The following is a 27,807-nucleotide window of genomic DNA, read 5'->3' on the forward strand; positions in this document are numbered from 1 at the left end:
AAAATTACAAACAGGTCACATTTATCAATCAAGCAAAGTCTCTTGGTTGTTTGAAAGGTTACATAGTAATCTTGGTCTCTTCATGGAAACAATACATCTATGTAACAATATATTCACCAGTAGCACTTGCATGACCATTTAACTCTACAGTACCAGTTTTCCACTTCAGATGGCAAATGATTCCCTCCAATTTCAATGCCTAGACCTGACAGACACCTCCACTCAACAAAGATATACTGCTATCTAGAGGGTCCTTATCCAGCACAGAGAATGCAGTCCAGTCATATCCCTTCTGTCCCTGTTGTCGTCTGTACACAACATGTAGCACTTCATCTCAAACAAGGAAAAGGACAAGTTTCTCAACATGTTTCTCTTTATGGCACAATATTTACACTGCAAGTACTGCTAAATGAGTAGTGGAAGGATTTGCAGCACCCAGATGACCTCAACACATACAGGTCTGTTGCACTAATTTTTGTTCTTTACCAGATACTAAACAGACACCCAAAAACTCCAGCTGTGTCCACAAACTGCCTCCCTTTAGCAGAGGTTTGTATAAAGCAGCAAGAGCTGCTTCTGAACACATTAAACACAGGGGATCCCCTCCTTTTCCACAGATAAATCAGGTTCCACCAACAAATTATAAACCAAACAAATCATAATGAAAGACCACATATGGGTTCCTCCTCCTATGTAGTAGTACCACAGATTCAGAGGGATTGGACTCATGAGAAAAGCAAACAGGATGTGATCTACTGTGATCAAACTAAATCATTCTAGGTAAAGTACACCAGTATCTGAAAGCAAATCTGTTGAGGTGAAGCAGATAAATATTGCCACATCTGAAATTCACTAAAGAGGAGATTGTGCACCATAGCAAGTTCTTAAATATTGAGCACATATACAAAACATACAAACCATCCTGCAGCTACACGCTACACGTGTCACAGCTACATGTGGAAGCACCTGCTCCCACCAAAGAGTACCTGTATCTTGCTACTAACATCACTTAAAGTAAGGCTTAGTAAAGTAAGGCTAGTAAAAATAATAAATAAAGGTCAATGGATTCTGTCTTTCCACATTTTAAAATAATAATATGAACTTGTATACAGAAAAAAGGTGATTTTAAATTAAAGGGATTTCAATAAGTTTGTGAGGTTTAGTATTTTAGAAATGAAATGAACATAAATGAAAACATTTGGTTTGATGTATCTACTTACAGCAGCCTGTAGACATAAGAGGAAACCTCCTCCCTTATCTCCTGATAAGGGGATCAGCTATTTAAAGATCTTGTACCAACTTTCAAACCTTTGGGTTCATAATTTAACTCAACTTTTCCACCAGCCAGTACAGTTATTAAGGGCTGAAATAAGGTACACCACAACTGAACTCTCTCTCCCTTGCTAAGTGAGGTCTGATCAGGTCAGTCCCTTAGAAAAGACAATGCCAAGAGTTTCTCTCCAGAAGAGAATCTCAACACGGGTGTCTCATGGCCCGGCTTGGCACGCTACCCATGGAAGAAAGAACACTGTTACCTGTCAGTACAGAAGCATCAAACCCCATGTCTTCTATGGCAACTCTTAACTCTTCTCCGTTAGTGACAGATGGATCATAATGTATGGTCCCAGTTCTGCCAGCTAAAGAAACTGCTATACATTGAACTCCTTGTCTCTGTGATATGATCCCTTCTATGGACTGTACGCAAGAATTGCAGGTCATGCCATCAATCCTAATGACAGCCGTGCATGTCGTGTCCTGCAGTGGCTCTCTGAAAAGATCGTGTTGGGAAGCAGGTGATGGAGATGCTCCTTTATTTGTTTCTGAACCATTAAGGAGGCATACTTTAAAGTTTCCAGGTGGAAGGGATTCAATAGCTTGCTGCAAAGCTGGCAGGGTAATTAAATTTGGGCTATACTGTACCACAGCATGTTTATGCTCCAACGACACTTTAATACTTTGTATGCCAGGAATATTAGATATGTTTCCTTCGATGTTTCTGACACAGGAGTTGCAGTGCATGCCTTCTACCTGTAGAGCCACTGTAGCTGTGCTACTCATCTTGGTGAACCGTGGATCTACTCCATTGCTCTCAAGACTTGCTGGTGTCTCTTTGGGGTTTGCATTCTGCAAGCGCTCAAGATCGAGGACACCCAGCTTCAAAGGGGCCGATTTACTTTTGATGGTGCAGTCATACCCCAGGTTACTTATATGACTCTTGAGGTCATCAGGCTGAATGATGTAAGGATAGTACACAATAATAGCTTCCTGGTTACCAAGTGACACCTTGATTTTTGCCACACCGTGCAGCTTCCTAATCTTTCCTTCAATGTTGGTGGCACAGGACTGGCATGTCATGCCTTCTACCCGAAGCTTAACTACTGCTTCCTTCAAGCATGACAAATTTACAGTTGCTGTTGTCGACCTCTCTTCTGCTATGTTGGCATCAAAGCCCATATCCTGAATTTCTTTGCAAATCTGCTCAGGACTTATGTCTGACTGCAGATACTTTATTACAGCATTGTTCTGTTCAAGGGAGACTTTAATACTCACAATGCCCTTCACCTTGGAAATTCGGCCTTCTATAGACTGCACACATGATTGGCAAGTCATTCCCACAACATTGACTGCCACAGTGTGTTCTTGGGAAGATGAAGAGGGCCCAGTTTCAAAGCTGTCCTCATAGCCCATGTTGTCAAAAGCAAAACTGTGTTTCATTGTAGGCTCCAGCTCACAGCCAGGGGGAGAATCAGTGGTGGACAAAGCCTAAGGAACAAGAGGCAAAATAAAATATCGTGAGCCCTGTGAAAGCAGCAATATTCTGCATGTGCTTTCAAGTCAGGCTATACCACCAAAAAGCTTCACAATGTTAACTTACACTTTGAATATATTACCACTGATCTATGCCTACAATGATGAATCACATCTCCAATGATTCTCTTGAGCAGCAATTTAAAAAAATATTCACCTGGGACATAAAAGCAAAATTATCTCAGTATTTCCACCCCAATGCAATTATTTAAAACCTGAGCTTTCTGCAGCCACAGGGCACTTTCACTATCTAGCCTGAGCCCTGCTCTCCAAGGGCGCATTGGCACAAAGGGTCACAGCAGGAAGTGGGCTGATCGTCTGTCCACAAATGTCAGAAGCTGGCTCAGTCTGGCCAACCTGCTGCTGCAGGAGTTCAAACCAAACCAAACCGAACTGCCTACAGAAAACAGAATCAAGGATCTCCCAAAAGCCTGAAACAAGCTGGCACAGGGAGGACCTGTTGCCTGATATGTGAAGAGCTGTCTGCATGCAGATCTTCGAAGTTAAAATCTGTATCCGACAAAGATTTTAAGACAAAGAACAATATTCAGATACTTCCACCATGGTTTAGTTTAATCTACCTCCTTGTGAGGCACCTAAGGAAGACCATATATGAAGATACAAGAACTCACTGATGTGATCGAAGACTCATTTTCAGGATGTAGTGACCAGTACTGAAGTAGATCAGTCACAAGTGGACTATCTCTCAGTGAGATCATGGGCTCTGCCTTATTGGCTCTCTACAGTTTAATGCACTCAATTTAATTCAAAATGAATTATTAAATAAAAAAAGGTAAGTTATAAAGGCAATGCTTCTTACAGAATAGGTAATTGAAGCCCAGAAGCTGTTGCCTAAGGAAATTGTTAGCACAAAGTGATGAGAAAGATTGAGAAGGGGATGGACAAGTCCCACATTGTCAGATTTCGTGGAAAGACCATCAAAATTCATGTCTGTGACTTAAGTAGCTTTAATTACTAAAAATTCAAATGCAGGCTACTACGACAAATCTGTTCTCTTGCCTGCAAAGCCAGGGGCTCTCCAGCATTCAGTAAAGCACCTGATGCTGGGAATTATTGCAGGGAGGGGCAGGAGAAGGGAGCCACTAGATCATTCTCAGTACCACAAATCTTGTTCCTACCACTGACAAGAAAACTCCCTCCTTAGTACCACAGAGCAGATGAGAAGTATTTAGGCTGCTTATTAACACTAGGCTGTACCCAGTTCATTTGCTGCAGTATTCAAAATTCATTAACTTGATTTTGTTTCATGCTTGGAGAGCTTGAGAATAATGAGGTCTGGGGTCATGACCAAAATGGTAAAACATTAAGACAAATTTGCTTTCAGCCTTCTCTGTATTGTACTTATTAAAACAGGAGGAATGAGAAACTTCAGTTCTTCAGCATTACAGTGCAGCTCCTCATTATCCCAAACAGGAGCTCCCCCTGCACTCCCCTCTTTGCTCCCTCCATCTCCACTGAACCTCAAGGTTTTGGGGATGCTGGGGAAGAAGTCATGAGAATGTTTTGGCCCTGACATTCCCTTTTACCTCCCCTTCCAACAGGCCTGGCAGCACCCAGGGCATGTATTGCTCTCCTTGCACTTCCCTTCCCAGAAGCTGCTGAAATCCCCAACACACAGGAAAATGCACAGCCAGCCCCTCCTTTCAAAACAAAACTTAAACAGTTCATTGGACGCCCCTGCAAATACAGTTCCCTGCTTAAGCACACACAAAGACAACCACATGCCTATTTCCTCCTATTCATGCCTTTCCACAGTTTAAAATAATAATATGGCCTTGAGTATAGGAAAGAAGCTCATCTGATAAATGAAAACAGTCTCTCACCCACCCATTTTGCTTGTGGTGGCCAGCTCTTTTTATCACAAACACCCAGTAAAGAAAACCTTTGCATGGGATTTCCAGGAGCTTATCCTGCATATTTACTTTAACTCGTGTAACAAAAGCCTTCTGCACTCTTTGGCAAAACAGAGCATGGGAGAGGAGCAAGACGAACATCCTCCACTCTCCTACTCCACTCCACCATGTTTCTGGCAGCCACCTGGAGATGAAACCCAGGAACCATTACAAGCCTTATGTCCTCCACTGCATTCCTCCACTCCTACACCCAGCCATCTCAGTTTTCCCATGTACCCAGTGACATAAAAGCAATTCAAATTAAATGTATAAAAGGATTAAAGGGTATTTTTCATCCTCCACTCTCTTGAAAAACATAAAAGCAATGACTGATTCTACTACTTCAATGCATTATAAGCCACAGAAACATCAAAACCTGGCATCACTTTATATTTTGGCTAAACAGCTATCCAAACATTCAGGATAGTTGGCAAAAATATTTTCTTTGTTACTTGACCAAACCAGATGTTTATGCTCTGTAGGAAAAAAATCCTTGCACACGAATTTTTAAATGACAAGGAGAAAATAGAGGGGATGTGGATATATTAAAAAGAAAAACACTTACTTCCCTTAAACACACACCGCCCCCCCCAAAAAAAAAGCCCCAAATGCCAAATCATTGAGAATCTACCTTCCAGAAAACACAGAAACGTGCACAGGTTCAAATACAGTGTTTGCAAAGCCTTTAGTATTGCTTAACAGCTTTAAAAAAAAAAAAAAGAAAAAAAAAGGCACAGATACATCTATGTGAATTTTCTAGAAGGGGTGTTGCTACACTAGATCAGAGCAAAACAGCAGGTTCATGTGAAGACACAAAGATGAAACATGCAGAAATGCACCCATAATTTGCCTCAGGGCACATGGCAGGTGTCAGAAAAGGGTTTCCTGATAGCAGCGAACACCCACACATAAAATGGTATCAATGAAGCTGTATAGGAATTGAGGGACACCATCTGCAAGAGGATCAGAGAAGCAATTGCCTTCAAAAAATGCCGAAAAAATGTGCCTGGAATTCCCAGGAATTACCCCTCCTGCTTGCTTCTGCCTAAATAGAAATCCCAATGAAATAATGAAAATGCATCTGACTCTTCATCCATAAGGGAGTGCAAAAGAACCAGATACATTTACCAACTATTTGTCTCACACACAAAAGGAGGCCTGCTTACTTTGAAGGGCAGGTGTACTCCAAATCTGTTTGCTCTACCAGTCCCACACGTATTTCTACAGTGACTATACAAAAACTATGTAAATAATGAAAGCATGACATTATGACAATTCTTTTCCTCCCTTGCTCTGCACGTAAAAGTTGCAACTGAACACACACAGCAGAGTGAGGCTCTAGTCTGAAAGCTACGAATTCCTGTGGAAAGCAGTGTTATGGAGCCCATTTAAACAATGTAAAATTAAAAAAAAAAAAAAGAAGGAAATTGATAAGAAACACACTGACATAGAAGCAGTGGTAGCTGGAGAGAGCTTTAAAGGAAGCACCAGAGTAGGATCAAAAACATTTGCATCTACAGAAGACAGCTCTGAACCAGACCCAAGGTGAGCAGTAACTGAAACTGCTGATGTGCATGAACATGGAACCTGAAGCTCAGCTCCCCGTATGGGAATTTCAGAGCATGAAGAAACAGCATGAGGAACCCTTGATGTCCCACGTAGGAGCTGGAGCACTCATGCCTGCCTTGGGGCAAAGCAGGGCTTGAAGAAGCAGAAAGGGGCAGAGGATCCTGCTTGCCATCCTGACTACCTCCAGCCAGCATGAGGGAGATCATTCAACAGGATTGTGCCCTGGGGCTGGACTAATTTTCTGGAAAGCGTTGAGGTGGAGCAGGGCAGGGAAAGACTGCTGGATTGGGAGCACCAAGGCCTGAGCCCCAGCTTGGCACGCAGCTCTTGGCATTACAGCATCCAGAGCTCGGCAGCAGGTCTGGTTGGAAAGTTGGTCATGGTCCATGGCCTGTGCAACTGGTCAACAAAACCACCCCACTGAGTGCTGCCCTCAAAGGCCTAGTGCCCCACTTTCCCCACAGATGGGCTATTTCTTCTGGGTACTCCCATTCAGAAGTGTAAAGGCTGAGAGTTTAACAGCAGTGAGGGAATACAGAATAAATGCAAGAAAAGCAACTGAAAATAAAAAACAAAACAAAACAAAACCAAAAACCAAACGAAAACCCAAAAACAAAGAAGAAGAAACTCCTGCACTGGGCAAGACCCTCATGTGAACACATGGTGACTGGTGTCTTGATGATGGATGGAACACCATGGCTGTCAAGTCAACAAGGTTGGTGCCCTCCTTGGCTTCATGCCCCAGCCATCAGTTGCCTCTGGCTGAGTCCCCATGCTGCCTCCACCCCTGTGCTCCACGGTCACCTCACAGAGTGGCTTGCCACCAGGAAAGCCATCCCTCTCCCCCTGAAGGGGTGCAGCCACCTCCAGAATACCAGTGTAACACTCTTGGCCTCTGCAGCTGAAAGCTGAGGCTGAGGCAGGCACACCCCACAGCTCCCAGAGCATCACCCACATGGAGATCCTACACAGCTGCTGTGCCCCTCTGGTGGTCCACCAAGGCTTTCCCCCAGAGCTGGCTCTGCTGCTCTCCACCTCCTTCACCTGGCCTACAGGGTTGCCAAATTTAACTTCCTGAAATTCAAGCACCAGACTCCTCACCATGATGCCAGGCAGTCAACTAGCGAGGAGGCAGGGCCCAGCCCATTCATAGAATCATAGGATAGCACCTTCCCCTCTTCCTCTCCCCATCTGCTCATCCAAGAATGCCAATCCCACTGAATCTCATGCCCAGTATCTCCAGTGATTTTGGGCTGCTCTTCTCCCTTTACCTCTGCAGACTGAAACCAGCTATCGCCCTCTCACCTTCAAGCACTGCCAAAGATTTGTCTTACCTGTGTCACTGTTTTACCTTTCTTGCTTTGTTCTTTCACAACCCACTGATTCATGGCTTTGGATTCAGGCAGGCAGTAACACACAACTGAAAAGCCACACACTATTAATTAAATGCTTCAGATGCTTTCCCAGTTTGTTATGGGCGGCCAGTGAACAACAAAATGAGGACAGAGCAGACTCAGGAACATCAAAGGTCTCAAGTCTTCACTTTCATACCTGTACTTCTGAGTGGGCAGAAATTCAACCCTCATCCTCCTTGACAAATTTCTGTGCAGCTTGTGAATCCATCTTGTTAGCTCATAATGTTTAAACATATTAAATCTTAACTGGTTATTCTTCCTTCCCTCTTCACCCATGTTTAGTGAAGATTAACAAGTGTCAGTAGCTACTATTTTCAGTAACTACTTGCAACACAACTTGTTATTTTTCAAACAGTTGCTGAGTTTTGAATGAGGGAAAAACCACCCTCTCCACCTGGATATTGAGATTCAATGAAAACATTACTTTAAAGCAGTCTTTATGTGCTTTTGTTTTCAAAATATTACATTAGTTCCCTAATGTTTCTGCCAAGTGACTGCTATTCCATGTCTAAGAACAAGTTTCCCTAACAGTACAGATGCTGGGGAAATATTTATGCATTTGCAGGTACTTTTAGTGAAATGAAACCTACACCATAGTTTAACACACCTTAGAGACCTTAACGGGTACTTTCAAATTGTAAACCAAGCTCACTTTACTGGGAAAGGAGAAAACCTTGTTGTAAATGGATTATTTCCTATTTAGAATTAAAACAGAACACTTCACGATATTCAGGATGACTCCAATACAAGCAAAATGCATATCCCAGTGAACTGAACACAGAAGAGAGATCCTTTGATAGGAAGAAGTAATTTATGTCATGATTGTTTTCTAGCAAACATTTATAATATAAGTAACTCAAGTCAGAAAAAGCTTTCAGCTACATTTGGTCTGTCCTGGCTGTTATTTTATTCCAGTCTGACAGTAATTATTTAAGCTATTCTAAGCATATGCAGTTTCAAAGGACACAAAATTTGTTCAGAGAGTTTCTTTTCCTTAAATGTTCACAATATTCACTGATTCAAACTACACTGTTGTCATTTACAGGTCTTTCAAATAACAAAACCTCTTTTAAAAATAATAAATCTCATCATATTTTTATCCACACTGATCTTTCTAAGCCTCTTCACAAAACTTAATCTCCAAAAATACCATAGTTATATACACCAATGAATTTAAAAAAAAACAAAGATGTTGCCACAAATGTATTATCAAGAACTTCCACTAGCATCCACTTAGTAGCTATGAACTACTTACCTATGGTTAGGACCTTTTAATGTTTCTGCAACTTCTGTTATTCCAGAGAATATCTGGTATGAGCTGCTGTCAAACTACTCAAGCAATTGCAGTTCAAAAGGAGAAATACTAATAGGTTTCCTTACTAAGAATGCCTAGGCTATATTATTAGAGGTGGAGCTGAAAAAAAATGCTCATTAATTACTACAGCATAACCCATCATTAACATCTGCTTTCAAAGGTTACTTTCTGAGGACTTTGCATTTGTGTACTGCTTCTTTTGGGGCAGGCATCCATGCTGGGGATTGAGACAATTTAGATAAAGAAGGCTTAACCTCCTTTAATATACAATCTGCATCCAACATGCTCTGTTTTAAATTCTCCAGCTCAGAAACACTTCTTTCCTCCCAACACACACACACACACCAGCTCACTGACCTGTCTTTCAACTGCATTGACTTCTGGCATTCCCATGGAGTAACTCTGCAAAACTTTCTCTTCTTTCTGCAAGTTACTGCTTGCTTTTATCGGAGATCCTGTCTTGGACTTTTCACCAATAATCAGTAGTTCAGGCACATCATGAGCTGCCTGCCGCTTCCGAATAGACACCAGGGTTATGTTTTTGTTGTTCAAAGTAGCTAAGCAGGACAGTTCCCTTTTCATTTTATTGTCCAGATTTCTCTCCATTATCTTTCTGGACTTTAAATATTGCAGCCCCAAAGGAAAGTTTTACAAGAGTGGTTATTCAGTGTCTTATCAGCCCCACTTCTTTCAGCTACATTTACAAGGGCTTGAAGAGTTCTGCCAGTCTAATCAACATGCTCATTAGGCATTCATCATGAAATCCCAGATGTAACCTGTGATCCCTGTGTACACTGCTTGCTGCACTCAGCCACCTGCTCTTCCTGCCAGTTTAAATGCTTCCCACCAATTGGCATCCCTCGTGCTTACCAAACTGCGTTCTGCACTGTTAATCTTTGCACACGGCATAGCAGCAAGCTCAGCCAAGGCTGCCTTTCACAAGCTAGTCAAACATGACCTGTGTGCACCAGTGCATAATTAACTCAGCCAGCCAGGCATTAGTTCCTTGTGGCCATGTGCATAATCACAGCTCCTACAAAGGGCAATGCTATTCCATATCCTTCTATGAAACTACCAGGGATTTCTTGGATAAAATGTGGCCCATTCTAACACTGAAAACATGCCTATGATTATATCATTAGATATGGTTCCTAGATCAAAGTTCTTTCACTCATTTAGGGCATGAGAATATTCATTCTTTGTTTCAAGGGGATGGGGGGGGGGGGTGTGAAAGAATAAGTACAATATTTGTACTTTTTGAAAACTGCCTCTTTACCATCAGCAAGCTTTATTAAAAAACAAACAACATTAAACCAGCAATTAGTGCCAGAAAGTAAAGAAAAAAGAAGATATTCCCCTTGGCAAATTCAGTTCCCCTTAAAACCTCTGGGCGATTACAGGAACATCTAGTTCAGACAGCCATACACAGGATGGGTACAGCTACCAGTAGTGCCTAGAGCCAAGCTTGAATATATTTCTCTACTATTGCCCACAGCAAATTTGCAGTGCTGTGCTAACCTGGTGAACACATCTCTAGTTCCCTAAGCTCACAGTAGCACAGCCCACTCCCGAAGACACCTGTGAACAGGGGCACCCAAAGAACCGATATAATACAGCTGATGTATCAGCAGTTCACATCATCCCTGGCTGTGCAGTGACCTCACTGCAAAGGCAAGCCTTAAAATTATTGGTTTGCATTTAATCAGAATCTCTTGGGTTTGTCCCAGAATTTAGTCCTATGCGGAGGTTAGCATACAGGGTAAAATCTGAGGGAATCAATGACAAACACTCCACCTGTCTGGCAGGACAAATTCAGATTCTTTTTACTTCCAAAAGCAGTACATCCCTCACACCCCTGCCACAAACACAGTAGTCCAGAAAGCCACCATGCAGGACATTGGCATCCTACCTTGTTTTCCTGCCATAACTTAGCCACAAGGATGAATCCTCAGCTCTGCTCACACCATCCAGTTCTTGACTCCACTTCAGAGTCAGGAACATCTTTGGAAAAATAAGGTCTTCTGCCAGTGAAGCAAACCTCAAAATACTGTTGTAGCACTATTTTGCATCATTATCTTAGTATACATGAGTGGTGATAGCATTACACTTTAAAAAAGGGTTATTTTGAAAGCATTTTGAGAAATGGCCCTTCTAAAGAGCATTGCTACAAAGAGTAAAACATCTGTTTGTTTTGTATATATCAATGAAACTCACTAGAAACACACCTGTCTTCAGCTGGAACACTCTTCTGTAAAACAAAACTGTGTTAAAGATGAAATATCTTCATTAATTACTGGTTTTGAAACAAGCAACTGAAAATCATATAATTTAGCTCACATGAAAATATTTCACTACAGTATCTTTAAATACTAAAGCTACAACTACATACTAAATAGATATGTATATATCAAGTTAAAAACTATTTTCTATCTTTCTAAAACAAAATCTGATCCCAAACCAAAGCTAGTCAGCTCTGCATCCTAATTCCTAGTAATGGAAATTTCAAACTCTAGATCATCTTAGGGAAAAGAACTTCCAGTTTCTGGCCAGCCCTAAAATCTATGCCTGATCCACACATCTCTGACAGTACCGTTACTATTAAAAATATCTCAAACCCTACCTAGCACATTTCTACAAGTAACTAGTATTCATTAAATTATTCTGTGATGAAACATACTGCAAAAACAAGTTAGCATTTTTTCTTCTTCATTTCAGGTTCACCAGCAAAGGTCAGATTGGGCTGACAGAATAAAGAGTTATTTAGTAAGCATCTTCTCTACAATCCCCTTCAAACATCATCCTTTTTTTTTTTTCCTTCCAACTTCTGAATAACTCTGAGGTAAAAATCTGTTTGCTTCCAAAAGCAGTGGAGATAAGTTCCTATTTAGTGCCCATAGTCCTTTGCCTTTGGTAGAGCCCAAAAAAACCATTTGGAGGTAGACAAGAAATATACAAGGTTCTGCTTTTAATACGTTCAGTCTTACAAGATACTTACCCACATTAAAAGAATTATTTGGCTGGGAAAGAAGTTTGCTATAGTTCTTCATATGAAAGGGGCACAAGATATATTTCAACCAGTCTAGCTGATCTGAAAAACCTAGTTTAGTTGCAGGTTCAAGCAGAGCTATATGGCAATAGCAAATGAAACCTGTGCAGCTCACCAAATTACAAGCAGCCCTTGGAGAAGAGGTACCATTCACAAAGTAGAAACCACTGAGCAACTTATAAAACTGAACCATTTCTATTTAACCTTAGTACACCAGACTGAAAGCTCAGAGATCCTGCCCCATTCCAACAACTCCACAACTCTCTCATGGTTCAGGAGGAAGTTCAGGAAGGGACCTGATGTTGGCGGCACCTCAAGGGTGGCTATGTCTGTCAGGGCAGTGAGGCAGCTGTTGGGATTTAACAGCTTGCAATCACCTGGTGCTGAACTCTGACAGACTGCTACTGTTTTCCAAATTATTTTCCCCATTCTAGCTCAATTAATTGCCCCTTAGAGTTAACAGAGTTAATGCTAATTGTGTAACCTGCTAACTGGGGGAGAGCAGTTTAGTTAGGGCCTGTTGCCCTAAGTTAAGACAATGTTGCCTGTCTGATAAAATAATATCATTCTCTGGGTCAAGGTTAGATTTTGCACAGCTTAGTTTTGCCAGGAGGAAATCACTCAGGTTGGGTAACCCACCCAACCTGAGATTTAGGCGGCAAATAGCAAATATGCCCGCTGCTTCTGCAGCTTTTAGCATACGGCAGAGATGCTTGCATTTCCATATGAGAAAATGAAGAACATCCCAAGAAAATTAAACCCCTTTGACTTAAAGTGTCCAGAGATGGTAAAACACAAGGTTTCCTCTTTATATTGCCAGCTAATATCAGAGAATATTATAAACACACAAGAACTTTGTGTTTTCAGATTGTTTTTTTTCTGGATGCATTCATTCCTGGCTTTATAGGATGCTCTGGCCTGAACTTAATCCCTCTGGCTCCTATTTTAAGATGCCCAGAGGAAGCATCTTAGAATAGCCTTAATAATACCTTGAAAGATGAGTCACTTGGGTTCCAGGGAAAAACTGAGGCCTGGAAGTAAGAGGGTCATATTGCCTTAATCTGACAGACAGACAAGAGGAACTGATTCTGATAGTGCACATCGCATCAATGCAAAGAGCGATGTAGCAGCATCACTCTACAAATCCAGTCTGCCTTTGAATGTTAACTGTTTTCCTGTTCTCCTCCTCAGATATAATTTTAAACCACTGAAATACAATGAACCTTGAGGCATACGAATAATGATAGGCTAAACCCCCAGCAATTTCACATTTGTCAGGATTTTGAGTTCTTTTTAATTTGTCTTCAGGATGCAGTCAGATAAAAGTTTTGAATTTTTCTCCCCCATCAAAACAGTTAGATTAACTTTGGGTTTTATGCATATAACGTGACTGCTGGAACTGGAGCTTCAAGAAGAGAAGGGGGGGCAGTGAGGGAAAGCAAAAGGGGTGTGTTGCAAAGCTCCTAGTAACATCACAAACAGTGCTGGTAACTCACAGTTATCAAGAAATTGTTAACAGCATTGCTTGGGCAGGAATCCGTGAAAAACCCAGCCCTTGTGTGAACAACTATTTCTCCTCTTTAAGCCATAAGTAGCTAGTAAAGGTATGCACTTTTTCTTCAAGCAAATCTCTGTCCTTGCTCAGCAGTCAGTTTTCAGTCTTGCTAAGCAACACAAGCCTCACATTTTCCCTACCAAGTCAATTAGCTGCAGCTGAAAGTTCAGTGAAAGATTGGCAAGATTCATGGTACATAACTACCAGCCTGAATTCTCCTAATTAACTGACATACTTCTTACATAACATAAAATAAAATAACTTTGTACCATCAAAGAGGCAACAAAACTGTCTCTACCTACATTTTCCCTAGTTTTGAGCCATGAAATCAGGAAGATAACTCTTTGGCTACAGTCGTAAGAAAACAGGCAGCTATCAGATACACAAGAATTTCTACATCATGAGTGGTATATATATATTTCTTTTAAGAGATTAAAAAGCATGAATATTATTTCTTACACTATAAGAAAATAGGAAACTGTGCAGAACTGAAATACAAGGAATCAAATTCCTACCTGCCACAAATAATATTGCTTCAAATCAAACAGTTCAGACTTTGGCTTCAGTTTTTCAGGAAGCAGCCTCAATCTTCTCTAAATATTTAAAAAAGCTTTGTTTGCTCTACACCAGCACAACCCAGCAGAATATCTCTTTTGTAATAGGGTCCCCAAATGCATACTAATTCTTTTTCATTCCACAGCTTCTAATATGATTTCAGATTGTGTGGACTTGGTACTTTGCTTTCAGTAGTGTGGATTTCATTATGACCCTTTCTCTTATCTGTCTATTTATACTGCAGGAATCTGTTGTGAAGAGCCTGTAAACTACCAAGCTCATCATAATACTACAGGAAGAGGCACACCTTTTGGGTCAGGGTTTAAGTGCAAAGAACAATTGCAGTCTGCATGATTAATTTGTGTCCAGGTCTCAGTAACATTCATTCACCTAGCAGGGGCAGAGGAACAGCAGAACTCATCAGGCAGCGCCAAAATGAAACCAGTATTTTCAATTTTGTGTTTCCAAAGCAGGTTTCTGCTATTGTCTACGATTTGCTCTTGCTCAGAGCTGGGTTTTGGCTTGTAAGTTTGAGCAGAAGCTTTTTTGAATTCCATACAGAGAAAAAAGACCCATATTTTATCCATCTAGACTGCCATATTTCAAATATAACTTGAGAATAAGTAATATTACAGAAGTAACTTTTTAAAGATGAATTTTAGAGGGCAAAAATACCTACTACTTGTGAATTGTATCAGTTGCTGTTAAAGATCATAGCTTTTGTCACCTACATTTGTTACCCACATTTAGAAATAAGACTCAAATTCTCAGTTCCAGTTTTATTTTGCAACTTCCTCAGTATTTGTTGTGACATTTTAAAAATACATTTTACACTTGTTTTGAATAAATAAAGTGCGAAGTTTCTGAACTGTGATTTAAGTAAATGGGAAGACTGATATTTTTTTCCCTCAAGTAAGCAGCCATTTAGTATGCAGAATGCAAACAAGCAGCAGACTCTAAGATGCCCTGCCAAATCTACAGATCAGGAATGTAAGCCTATGTCTTAAGTGACCTCCACATATTACAGATAACCTCTAAACTGTCCTTCACTCTAGAGTCCACACCATTTAGATACACTGCTAGTTCCTTGCCAGCACGTGTTTCAAATCATTCTTGTGGTCATGTTTGACAGCCAGAGATTTAATTTTGATGAGCCACTTGACACTATGTAAGTACCATAAAGCACATCATGTTTATAAGCATGCCAAAAAAGAAAAATCATCAAAAAAAATGTAACTCCGATTTAAGCAAGTATTTCTGGTTCTATGACCAGTGCTTAATCCCAAATTAAACTGCTCGGCCTCTGAATATAAGGTTGTGTAATCCCATTTAATTTATACACACCACAGTTGCCTTCAATTCAAGAAAAACAGACAAAACAGTAACTGGTGTTTGCATTAGAGATGCCATATCTAAAATACAAACATAGTGCCTTTGTTAGGACAGGCTAGCTATGTGAAGGCAAGCCCAAATTCAATTCCTTTCAACTGAAGCTTTGCTGTTCCCAGTTGGCGGAGATCCAAACTGTAACATACGTGAGCTGCTGTTTAGCTAACTGATATTTTTACACAAATCCCATTAGTTACTTGCTTTTTAGGACTAGGATCTATTACAGTACTGCCCTGCCCAGGTCTAATATCTCTCATGAGCTTACATTCAACCCTCAAGCAAGATGCACAGTCAGAGAGGTGCCGGTTTCTATCAGCAGACAAAACATATTTGCAAGTGACCATGAAAATGCATCAAGTTTGCCTGGATAGAGCTGTACTGATTCACTACAGAGGCTTACAGAAACTAAGCAGAAAGATTAAAAATAGAGATTAAAACATATTTGCAGTTTGTTTGTTGGTGGTTGGTTTTGTTGTTTTTTTTCTGCTGGAATACTCTGGAGACATTCAAAAACCCCCTGGACATGTTCCTGTGTAACCTGCTCTAGGTGGCCCTGCCTTGGCAGGGGGATTGGACCAGATGATCTCCAGAGGTCCCTTCCAACCCTAATGATTCTGTGATAACAATTCCCTATTACTTCAAATAACACCTGCAGCCTGCAACAAGTACTGGGGAAGAATTCAGGTGGAAATGTCAGAATTAAAGTGACAGTCAAGAGAAGAAAGTATCAACACAGGAAAATCTGCTACTAATTTTACACAATCTCTTCCATATGAACAGATGCTCCAAAAAACATCTAAGCGAAAAGGCAATACAGAGTAAAGCTCTTTCTGTTTACAAGCATCTTTATCTGAAATATTTAACATCTGAATTGAAACACACAGCTAAAATCCTGCTTTCAAATGCAGATGGGTTTTCTTGGGTTGTTTTCTGTGGCATGCATACCAGCTCATCAAACATAAACTCATTGTAAAAATAGTGTTTGCTTATTGCATGAGCATACAGGAGAAACTGGAGACATTTAATACCTAGAGTTCATGGGAACCTGCAGTTCTGAGAAAAAGCAAATACAAAAAAAGCTTTCCAACAGTGAAATGGGTTTTTTTTTCAGCTGCTGGAAATTCTGCCATTTCCACAGTTCACCCCAGTTTGCTCTCCAGACAAAGAGTTTCTTCCAAGGACATGTTTAGTCAAAGCCGATGCATTCTGCAGCTCAGTATAAAAGAAGATAATCATCCTGAGAGTTGCTGAGCAACCTCCTGAGATTTCAGAATTCAGGCTCAGTTCATTTATCATTCCCTCCTGGTACTTCTGCTTTTTGACAAAAAGAGGCAGGGCAACAGGGAACTACTTTTAAGCAGCCCTAGTTCACCCCCCAGAGGAGAACCTTCGATTGAATCTACCCCAGGGGAAAATCACCAACCCTTCAAGCTTTCTTCATCCCCTGAATAGAAAAAAGTCAGAGGAGGTGATGAGGCACAGCATCTGTATTTCTCATGTCTGGAGTAGCCAAACCATCTCCTCCAATAATCGTAACTCCCTTCTGTTCTGCTTCACAGCCAGTTTCTGGCTCCTTTCTCTTTCCTGATCAGTGTCACGATGTGAGCACAGAATGCTCAATCGTGCTTCATCCTGGACTCATGTGAAACAATTTGGATTTTCATCCAAATAGCATCTCCCTCACTGTCTTAAATATGCAAAGAGAAGCACGCACAAACACATGGTCAAAAATGCACCTTGAACAAGTTAGTGCAAGGTGTTTCCTTTTCAGTATGTGAACCCTTTGAAGTCTGACGATGAAGGTACCTAACTCAATAAAAATTTCACACTGTGAAGTTTTGCAGCTTCCTGAACAGTTTCATAGTTGATTTAAACATACGTTAAGGTATTACTGTGAAAGAGGTAGCCTTTCATGACCCCCTTCATGTTCTAGCTAGGTGCAAATGGTAACAAAGACATTAGTATCTGCGTAAGGGAGAAAGAAAAGCAGGAAGAGTCTGGGTCTGCTATCACAGATTCTCAAAAATAGCCCTCAGCCCCTCAAGAATCCCTGACTTCCAGCTGGAAAAGCTGGGATTTAAGGTGAGTCTATGTGTTATTTTGCAAGCTCAGCAATGTTATCGGTAGGGCTACATCATTTTTCATCTCATTTTTGCCTCTGCTGCATGTCCTTCAGTCTACCTAAACAATGGCAGACATGACTTTTCTTGCTGATGCCTGTTTAGGAGAACTGACAGAAGAGTCAATGCGAGGTTAAAACACTGGGATGATCTATAGGATTAAACTCCAACAGTGGAACTGGTTTTCCTACATGGTCCTTGCCCAACTGGACAGTTTGTGTGAAAATAATCTGTTAATCAAAAAAATCAAACTTATATCGCCTGGTGATACAAATAAACGTGGTTTATAGGAGCTCTTGCAAAAATACTGTGTAGGTCAAAGCTGCTTAATTATTTATTGCTTCTGTCAAACAAAAAAAAAGGGCAGCTTTTGCTCACAGCTACTTGGTGTGAGCACCCATCACTAGAACATCTAGCTCAAAAGTAAAACTGACTGCTAAATTTTACTAGAATTGTTTATATTTAGCAACTCAATATTACAACATATCAGTGCAAACAAGCCCATAGTGTTTTGTCCTAGAAATATTAGTGCCACAAATTATTTCAAATACTTGGTTTTTGCTTCACAAATATTAAGCACAGAATCAGTGCAACTTTATTTCTGTCTCCTGTTACTACGCAGTAATATTTAACAGCCTATCATAAGACGTGCAAAAAGGAAAAACTTACTGTGTATGTGAATGATTTAAGATTCCTTCTGCTAAAAACAGTCCCAGGCATTTTGGTAGGTAAGACAGCAGCCCTGAATGAGAGACTGCTACACAATGCATGTTTCTGAAAAAAATGAACCAACTCTACAAGAAAGTATGAAAGACCACATGACTGTCATATGAATACCCTTACACAATATTAATCCAGTTTCTTTGTGTTATTACTTGCCAGTGGGTTTATCTTACCAAGTTACTCATACATGGAGTACACAGCAAGAATGAAAGTTACAAATATATACTTTAAAACTGTCTCAAATGCCTTACAGGCTTGCGGAGAACTTACTCTGCTATTTGTTCTGAATACTCCTGACTTCAGAAGTCCTGTTTGATTTTTCTTCAGAGTAAGGACCTTAAGAAGAAAGCAATTAAAGCAGGTCAAAAATGCTTACAGAGGCAGCAAGAGATTAAAAACTTGGTAGATCTCTGAGAAGGTGAAATCAAAGCCAACGTCATGACAAGACTAGTTTAATTTCATTGGCATGTCAGCCACATGTCATTTCTACAGACAAGGCTTTTCATAGCATTCTCACTGCTGGAGTGGGAACACCAGAGACAGCTCAGCCCTGCTCTTGCTGAAATTCTTGCCGATATCCTAGATGCATGCACATGATATCATCTGCTACATATGCATTCAGGTGGAGAACTTGTTAAGTGGTCACAAGTCAATTAGTCTGTGCTGGACATTCGCACATTAAAGGCATCCCTTGCAGCCCGTAAGGCTGTCAGCAACACTGTTTTCATACTGCTCACGTCAGACACTGAATACCCTGTCATTAAAAAAGAGTTAACAAAAGAACTATGAATGTATGAATATGTTTGTGTTTTAATTACCACTAGAGGGACTAACTAAAAATAAAACAACTATGGTGATCAAGGTACTGGAGCATCTCTCCTATGGGGAAAGGCTGAGAAAGCTGGGACCATTCAGCCCAGAGAAGGCTCAGGGAGGATCTCATTCTGAAGTGAGGGTGCAAAGGACATGGAGCTGAGCTCTATCAGTGGTGCCTAGTGGCAGGACCAGAGGCAATTGGCACGAACTGAAACACAGGAAGTTCCCTCTGAACATCAGGAAACACTTTTTCACTGTGGGAGTGACTAAGCACTGGCACAGGTTGTCCAGGGGGGTGGAGTCTCCATCCTTGGAGGTGCTCAGAAGCAGTCTGGATATGGTCCTGGGCAGCCAGCTGTAGATAACGCAGCTTGGGCAGGGAGGTTAGAAAAGATGCCCTCAAGAGGTCCCTGCCAACCTCAACCCTTCTGTGATTCTGTGAACTGTAGGTGATTAGAAATGAGAAAACTAGTTGATACTTCCACCATCGTGCAGCTTTCTCCGTACAAGCAGCAAGTGAAACTCAAAAAACAGGTCAGTAGGTGTCTTCCTCACTAATTACTCTTCTTGCTTCCTGGAACTCTTCACCATTACTTAATTCTCATCTTAATTAAGCCATGACTAGCCTGCTGACAGGTTAGCTTCATGAGCTAAGGAAGATCCTGCAGCTTCATAAATAAACTTCACCTAACATTCATACTTTCCAAGGGAGTAGCCATAAGCACCTTTTCAAGTCAGTGGGCAGGCACACAAATTTCATTGTCTAAAATAGACCAGATTTCTTGTTCCCTAGAAGAACTGTGCCTCCTCTCTGAACCCAGGCAATTATCTTCAAATATTGACACTATGAGAGAGGTGATTTGAGTTGAGAGATGTGAATCCAGTGAAGATCTCTTCTGCAAACATCCCACATGCTTCTCAGGAAACTGCTCTGTTGGGGAACATAAAAAAGATTAGGGGAGAGAAACCAATGTGAGTGGCACTCTGTTTATGAGAGCTGTTGATTCAGAAACAAAATGCTAGGTCATACTTGCTGAACCTCCAAACAGAACACTTCCGATTTACCTACTTACCAAAAGGCAGAGATGCCCTGGTAAAAACTACAGACAGTGGTATTTAGGACAGTTTAAATAAAAACACCAGTCAAATAACCAATAAAACTCTAACTTTGAGGGCCTGACACATTTCCAGTTTGATTCCCATAGGGTGAGTCTTCATAAATGGCAAACTCGATCCGGGCAGGTCAGAATCAAATAGCCATTACTTAAGCTGAACTCTCCTGGACTTCGCTCCTCTGCTTCAGGCCATAGCAATGGCCAAACAAACTACAATTCAGCAGTCTCCAACCAGCACTGTTCTGACAAAGAAGACACAAGGTGACCTTCATAACCATCCCTAGCAGCTTCAAGACCTCAAAATGCTCGGGTGGCTATGACATGAAAGAGATCACACTGACCTCAAAGAGGCTGAAAGGATGACAGGTTCTGGAAAGCTCCTGTTCAAAGAAACAGGACTTGAAATGCCCGCAGATTTTGGACAAGTTAAATTTTGCAGAGACTGGAGACTGAGTTATATGGATCAAATTTGTCACATTGAGCATTTCAGTGGTTTAAAATGGAGAATGTGGTGAGAGGAAAAAAGCATCTAGCAATATGACAGGAGATCAGAAACGTTTTGGCCAGTTCTGCCTAAACGCCTCGTCACTTATAGTCTGGTAGTTTCACTAAACATGTCCCAGAGCAGGATGAGCTACTTACATTGTTCCATGGGAAGCTATTTTAGAATTACAAAGCCTTGCTGCTTACTGACACATCATTAGTAGCATTTTTAAAACCAGCACTGTTCAGTCTTATCTCTATACTAATCCTCCGATTCAGCCTATATTCCAAATTAAGACAAATCAGGAGACAAAGTGTATTAGATAGAGACAGCCTGGACATCCTCCAGTGGAAACTGTCCCCCGTGAGTGTGTTCATGGGGATCCTTTCAGGGCCAGCAGCAAGTGCAGGGTTATTTTGGACATCCTGTCCTGGGCACCGCAGCGTTGAAGTGCGCACATCGGCAGAGAGCAGACAGGAACCTCTCTGTAAAGAGGGATTCAGTTACAAGCAGGAGACTGGGGCAGAGCTGGAAGACAGGACATCGAATACCATCCTCTTATGTCCGGTATTTAAAGACAAATTCTGCACGTGGTGAGTGCCGCGCTGCCTCCTCACCTACCGCACCGTGTACCCCCTGCGGCAGGGCTGCCCTGCCCCCGTCGGGCTCCGAGCCCTGCCTGGGGCTCCGGGGAAGGCGATGGACCCTGAGAACAAGAAGAGGACGAGGAGGAGCAGCAGCAAGAGGAGATGATGGCCAGAGCCGGGGTGCGACAGGGAGAGGGAGACGGGGGCAGCCATGAGGGGTGAAGGAAGATCGTGAGGGGAGATCGTGCGGGGATATGAGGAGTAGCCATGATAGGTGAGGGGCGGCCATAAGGCGTGAGGGACCATGAGGAAAGATCAGTTTGCCCTCAGTGACATGGTTTAGCGGTGGACTTGATCCTAAACGCGTTTTCCGACCTGGCTGATTCTATGGCGACAGCTCCACTCCCGCCCGCCAGGGGGCGCTGATAGCCCGCGTCAGACACGGCCACGCCCCACTCGCCGCTCCCGCCCACCCGCCAGGACCGTCCCGCCCCTTAGCCTTGTCCCTTTTCCCTCCCCTCCGTCTGTCTCCCGAGAGAACCAATGAGAGGGCGCCAGTGCCCGGCTGGTCCCGCCTCCGCCCGGCTGGTCCCGCCTCTTCCGGCGTGGTGGTGCTGTCCAAGATGGTGGCGGGTGGGCTGTGTCTGTGCGGGCTGATCAGGTACTGGGGGCGCGTGTGGCCGCCTATGGTGTGGCGCTGCGCGGCGCGTCCTGCCCTGCCCTGCCCTGCCCTGCCCTGCCCTGCCCTGCCAGCGGAGAGGGAGGGCAGAAGGACACCTCGCTCCTCCGCGGCCCCTGCCAGGCCGCAGCCGCGCTCCCCCAGCCCCCCGAGCCTGCCCCATGCCCTCACATCAGGAGAGCAGGGCGAAGTGGGACGGGTCCCTGCCTGGCTCTGCAGCCGGGCTCGGATGGGTTAATGTGCTTTTCCGCTGCTTCATGGCGAGAATGAGAGCGTTCTCTTACGTGTCAGGTGTGACGCGGGGCCCGCCGTGGGCAACTCCTTCAGGGTCGAGTAAATTAACTTTGTTATAACGCGTAGCACTGCGTCCGGAACCAGGTGCTGTGGCGCGCTGTAAACGGAGACTCCTGTGAGAGACGTCCCGTTCCTGGATTAGGAGAGCTGTGCAGGGAGGTAGTGGTGAGCAAAGGGAGTACCCATGTCAGTATCTCAGATAACCCAAAACACGGGTCTCTACAGACAGAAACTGCTCAGAGCTTTTTTGACAGTTGACATACCTCTTCAAATCCCAGGAAAATGGAAAATACAGGCTCTGGACCTCATAGCAGCCTTCCAGTATCTGAGGGGGGCCTATAGGGATGCTGGGGTATAAGGAAGAAATTCTTTACTGTTAGGGTGGTGAGGCACTGGAATGGGTTGCCCAGAGAAGTTGTGAATGCTCCGTCCGTGGCAGTGTTCAAGGCCAGGTTGGACAAGAGCCTTGGGTGACATGGTTTAGTGTGAGGCATCCCTGCCCATGGCAGGGGAGTTGGAACTGGATGATCATAAGGTCCTTTCCAGTCCAAACCACTCTATGATTCTGTGCACTGCAGGCTGGCCTGAGTAACTGCACCAAGGCAACTCAAAAACGAAGGCCAAACAGGAGCTTGGACTGAAAAAAACTTACAAATCTTTCTAATTGTGTTGTGCCAGATTGCTAAGGGCAACCTGTACAGTGTCCAAAGCACATGGAGATAGATACAGATATATGACATGAATAAACAGTAAAAACATTGTAGTTAACTGTAGGAAAAAAAAAAAATCTGTTTCTAAGCAATGTAGAATATTTTTTTTCCATAATTGCTGAAATGATGCATAAATAATTGATTTCTGAGTTTAGAACTGAAGAACTTGTTGAACTCCATGTAGCTCTACCTGTCAGCCTCTGTTTCTCAGTTTCATACACAGTATTTCTTTAAAGCAATTTTATAGTTTAAAATTTCCGGCTTGTTTCAGATTGCTGTGCTCATTGTTAATCCCTGCGTTATTTCTAAGTGGAATCTTATGTGTCTGCGTGGTGGTTCTACTGTGGGGAATACGGTTCTGGATACAGCAAAGGAAGAAACAGCTCACCTCAGCAGGAAGAGACGGGAAGCGGCAATTGCTGGTTGCCTTTTTTCACCCCTATTGCAATGCAGGTGGCGGAGGGGAGAGAGTCCTGTGGTGTGCCATAAGGACACTCCAGAAAAAGTAAGCATGTATGTTTATCAGGTACCATATTATTCTGACATACTGATGGTGTTATTTTTGCACATTTTGGCATTTTACATATTGAAGTAGGTATCATTAGTCTACCTGTCCTACATTTTATTTACATCCAAGTTTCACCCGGTTGCACCACTTCATCCTTTTACCCAGATCTTTCCTGCTGGGGCATCTCTCACTTCTCTCTCTCCCTGGGAGAACCACTCCTTCATCATCCGTTTTCCAGTACTGGTGTGGAACATTGTATAGGCATAGCTCATAGCTTATACTTGCCTCTTGGTGCAGGAGGCAAAATGTTTTAATATGTGAATTGAATGTAACATTGGCACACACATTGGCTTGCAGAGTCTCACGCATTTTACTCGTGCACTAAACAGACATCTAGTGTGGGGCAATGCATTCTTAAGTCTGTAGAATAATGCTCAACTCCTTTTATGTTTTTACTAAAAATAACTATTCTCCAAGTCCTCAGCCATATATTTTTCTGCAGATTAGAAAAATCCCATGGAAATATAAGGAAAAGTGTAATTTAGTTAAAATAATTTCAGAGCTAGGCCAGTCCTTTGTTTTCACATACTTCTTGAGTAATTTTGAAAGGATATTTTACTTTCATGCTAAAAAATGTGAAGAGTGTACGAAATTCTTTTCCTTTACTGTTGCAGGTACAGAAATGTGACGTGTGTGGTTTACACTGGTGATAGAGGTGTCACTGGAGAAGAAATAGTAGAAGGTGCTTTCAGAAGATTCAGTATTAAATTGACTCACCCCGTGAAGTTTGTGTTTCTAGAAAAACGCTACCTTTTGGAAGCTTCTCTTTACCCTCACTTCACTTTGCTGGGACAAAGTTTAGGATCAGTGTTTCTCGGCTGGGAAGCTCTGCTAAAGTGTGTTCCTGATATTTATATTGACTCAATGGGTTATGCCTTCACCCTTCCCCTCTTTAAATACTTAGGTGGTTGCCACATTGGGTGCTATGTCCATTACCCCACTATCAGCACCGATATGCTCTCTGTCGTTAGGAATCAGGATACTAGATTTAACAATGCAGCTTTCATTACAAACAGCCCTCTTTTCAGCAGATTTAAACTTGTCTACTACTACTTCTTTGCTTTCATGTATGGATTGGTCGGGTCCTGCAGTGATGTGATAATGGTTAATTCTTCTTGGACACTAAATCATATCCTTTCCCTCTGGAAAGCTGCGGCTTGCACTAGCATTGTGTATCCACCATGCGATGTTCAGACCTTCCTGGATATTCCACTGGAAGCGGAAAAGAGCACCTGTGAATATTCCATTGTTTCCATTGGCCAGTTCAGGCCTGAAAAAGATCATCCTTTGCAAATCAGAGCCTTCGCTAAATTGCTAAAAGAGAAGAGACTGGGGCAGCAGTCATCATTGAAACTTGTCTTAATTGGAGGCTGTCGTAACCAGCAAGATGAAGAGCGTGTAGATAACCTTAAAGATCTTTGTGAAGAGCTGGGAGTTAGTAACAATGTGACATTCAGAATAAACATTCCCTTTGAGGAGCTAAAGAGACATCTGGCAGAGGCCACCATTGGCCTGCATACAATGTGGAATGAGCACTTCGGGATCGGTCAGTATCTTTCATCAGTGTTCAGCCATTTATCCCAGCTGGGGACACAGTTGGGGAGGGCTTCAGTTCATGATTAAGGCTTCTCAGTGTAGGTGTCTTAAGTGTAGAGGCCTGTGTACCAAGCAGGTGGTCAGCTCCTGGGCTTGTCAGAGGCATCCTAGCTGAAGTAAAGCCTACAGGACGAATTCAGATGAGTAACCACTAGGTGCTACTGTAGCACAAGCTGAAGGCTGTAAATGTAGTAGATTCTTACTTATGGGCAAGCTCTAGGAGCCTGAACAGGGAGGGAATCCCATCTGTGCTGCCCAGGATGTCCTGCCTCAACTGCAGCTATCAGTCTGCGAAGTCAGGTCACCCTCTGGTCCTGAGTTAGGTTTGTCAGACTTCTGTACCCAGCAGAGCCTCAAAAGGCAGTGGGTGCTTCTGTTTTACCGCCTTAGATTGTGCCCTGTTAGCTCCACTGTCTTCAGGGAGAGCTTAGACACAGTTCACGTGCAGACATACATCCATGTGTGGAGATTTTAATTGTGTTTCACCTGTCTCAACTGCCATATGAAATGCCTAATTTATGTCATGGAGCTCTAGCTGCTGTTTCAGAGCTGTGAGTCTCCCATATATCCTGTCTTTTATTTGTAAGCCCCATATAGATGCTACCATGCAGCCTTGGTTATCTCATTGCACTAGGCACCTGTGCTAAGGTAGGTAAATCAACTCCTTAAATCAGTCACTGTAACATGAAGCAGAACACCAAAGAGGAGCTGGCACATCGTTTACAGTGTGCTGTCTTACAGCAGAAAGTTATTTGGCTCAGTTTACTGGGATTGGTTGAGTCCTGACCTTGAAAGGGAATGCAAGATTGCCCATCTGCCATAAATCTACAAGAGGGGAAGTTAGCAAACTAGCAGCTGGATACTGTACTTGCCTATAATATGACTAAACTGCAGTTAATGTCACCAGACTTTTATTAGAGTACAAGTTAAGTATCAGGAGTAGTAGTTTATAGCAACTTGGTATAAGAAAATGTACTCTGAAGTACCTCTTAGCAGCACCTCCAAAAAAATGGAAATAATGGTTTCTCATATTTCCCCCAAAAAAACAGTTTAAGTAAATTTAAAAGAGTGTTAGAATCACACTGTGATTTTTGCATTCCAACATGATTTCACCTTCACCTCCACTGGCTTTTTTCCTGTAAAAAACATGTTCTAAAACTTTGGGGCATTATTTATAGTTGGTGATTTTTGAGCTAGGGGGTACTTCTTAAAAATCAAATCAGACCTGGGAAGAACCAGCAACTAAAGTGATTTCTGAGGTATGTTCTGGAGCCATGGAGGAGAGTTGAAGTTGACATGCACGTTATACGCTATTCTAATCCCACTGCGTTTGAGGAAAACTTGCTGTCAGATTTCCATTTCATTAAAACTTCTTGCATCAAAAATACAGATTTTTACAAACGTAACATCTTCTACAAGTTTGTTGTGCTGAGTTGTCAAAGGCTGTAAACTTTTGTTAATCTGCAAAATACTGAATTTCTAAATGTCATCTGATTGAGATGTGCAGTCAGCTTTTCTCTCAGTATCCAAGTGCTAAAGTTCTTCAGTGTGAATGAGATGATGAATACAGTTATGATCAGCTCTGATTTTTAATTGTTTTTTTTGCAGCTGCCACCATGTCATGAAGTTGAAACAACAATCACCAGTTAAAACCACTGCCACCAGTGTTGCAGCATTCTGTCACAGCAGGACAGAACTATGCAGGGTTCAGTCACAGAGCTACCTTCCATGTTTATCTACCTTTGTTTCAATATCTAGCTTTTTTTCTTCTCCCCGCTCTTTATACTGGTGATAAAATATCTTGGATGAGATGTTACAGAACCACAACTTAATTATATCCGATTTCTAATTTCAGTTTTGTGTGCTTAAGAGAAACATGTTTCAGTCCTTAGGACTGAAAAACTTCAGTATGTGTTTTTGTTACAAGACCACTGACTCTGTGTTTTTCAAATTGCTCTAGAACAGCACCCTACAGTAACTTACAATTCTGGGTGAATTTAAGGTGGTTTCCAGTGCCTTACAGAAAGGCAGAGTCCGTGACGTGCACATTCATATCAAGTGTTCTGTGTCTTTTACAGGAGTCGTTGAATGTATGGCAGCTGGCACAGTTATCCTGGCTCACAACTCTGGAGGCCCCAAGTTAGATATTGTGGTACCCTTTGAAGGACACATAACAGGCTTCCTAGCAGAAAATGAGGACAGTTATGCTGAAAGGATGGCTCATATCCTCTCTTTGTCTCCTGAAAAAAGGTTAGAGATCAGAGAAAATGCCCGTCGCTCTGTGCACAGGTTTTCTGACCAGCATTTTGAAGAAACATTCCTGTTATCCGTGGAGCCACTATTTAAATAAATGTCTATGGATAAAACTGTATGTGAGTAAAATTAACTTTTTATATTTGACTAGGTGTTACCTGTAAATATGTCCATGACCCCTTCATCCTGTTCAATAAAGAGATTTGGTTTTCTTTCTGTCAGAGTATCTGCTTTATGTAATAGATTTTTCTTTCACTGGGAAGGAAATGCTCCTGGAAATTCTCTGTTGACTACATG

At 42.2% G+C, this 27,807-nt stretch overlaps 2 protein-coding genes across 13 annotated transcripts in view; one reads left to right on the forward strand and one right to left on the reverse strand.

The window, feature by feature from the left end:
• The window catches only part of ATP7B (ATPase copper transporting beta), a 29,493-nt gene extending 19,606 nt beyond the window's left edge, over positions 1-9,887 (reverse strand). Inside the window, exons 1-4 of one of the 12 annotated variants that reach the window (XM_061353149.1) lie at positions 8,961-9,351; positions 5,561-5,674; positions 4,653-4,866; positions 1,536-2,763 (exon numbers count right to left, since the gene is read on the reverse strand). In XM_061353149.1, the coding sequence (XP_061209133.1) occupies positions 1,536-2,763; positions 4,653-4,866; positions 5,561-5,631 (1,513 nt within the window). In that variant the 5' untranslated portion in view covers positions 5,632-5,674; positions 8,961-9,351. Of the gene's footprint in view, positions 1-1,535; positions 2,764-4,652; positions 4,867-5,560; positions 5,675-8,960; positions 9,352-9,377 lie in introns of those variants that run through there. The other 11 variants (XM_061353145.1, XM_061353144.1, XM_061353146.1 and 8 more) reach the window with 11 other exon arrangements.
• A 12,066-nt stretch (positions 9,888-21,953) lies between these two features.
• Positions 21,954-27,726, forward strand: ALG11 (ALG11 alpha-1,2-mannosyltransferase). Its single transcript, XM_061353159.1, has 4 exons — positions 21,954-22,071; positions 23,365-23,598; positions 24,276-25,207; positions 27,336-27,726. Exons 1-4 carry the CDS (start codon positions 22,034-22,036, stop codon positions 27,605-27,607), a joined length of 1,476 nt encoding a protein of 491 aa, XP_061209143.1. The 5' UTR covers positions 21,954-22,033; the 3' UTR covers positions 27,608-27,726.
• Positions 27,727-27,807: the final 81 nt, after the last annotated feature.

Source organism: Neopsephotus bourkii, unplaced genomic scaffold (genome assembly GCF_033783945.1).
Source record: "Neopsephotus bourkii isolate Nb327-2 ecotype Australia unplaced genomic scaffold, CSIRO-AGI_Nbou_v1 NB_663, whole genome shotgun sequence".
Taxonomy (NCBI): domain Eukaryota; kingdom Metazoa; phylum Chordata; class Aves; order Psittaciformes; family Psittacidae; genus Neopsephotus; species Neopsephotus bourkii.

Excerpts from the sequence above, each read along its gene's own strand:
- ALG11 (XM_061353159.1), top strand. The coding sequence starts at position 22,034 with ATGGTGGCGGGTGGGCTGTGTCTGTGCGGGCTGATCAG. Across the intron at positions 23,599-24,275 it reads ATAAGGACACTCCAGAAAAA|GTACAGAAATGTGACGTGTG; the intron begins GTAAGCATGTAT and ends TTACTGTTGCAG. Across the intron at positions 25,208-27,335 it reads GAATGAGCACTTCGGGATCG|GAGTCGTTGAATGTATGGCA; the intron begins GTCAGTATCTTT and ends TGTCTTTTACAG.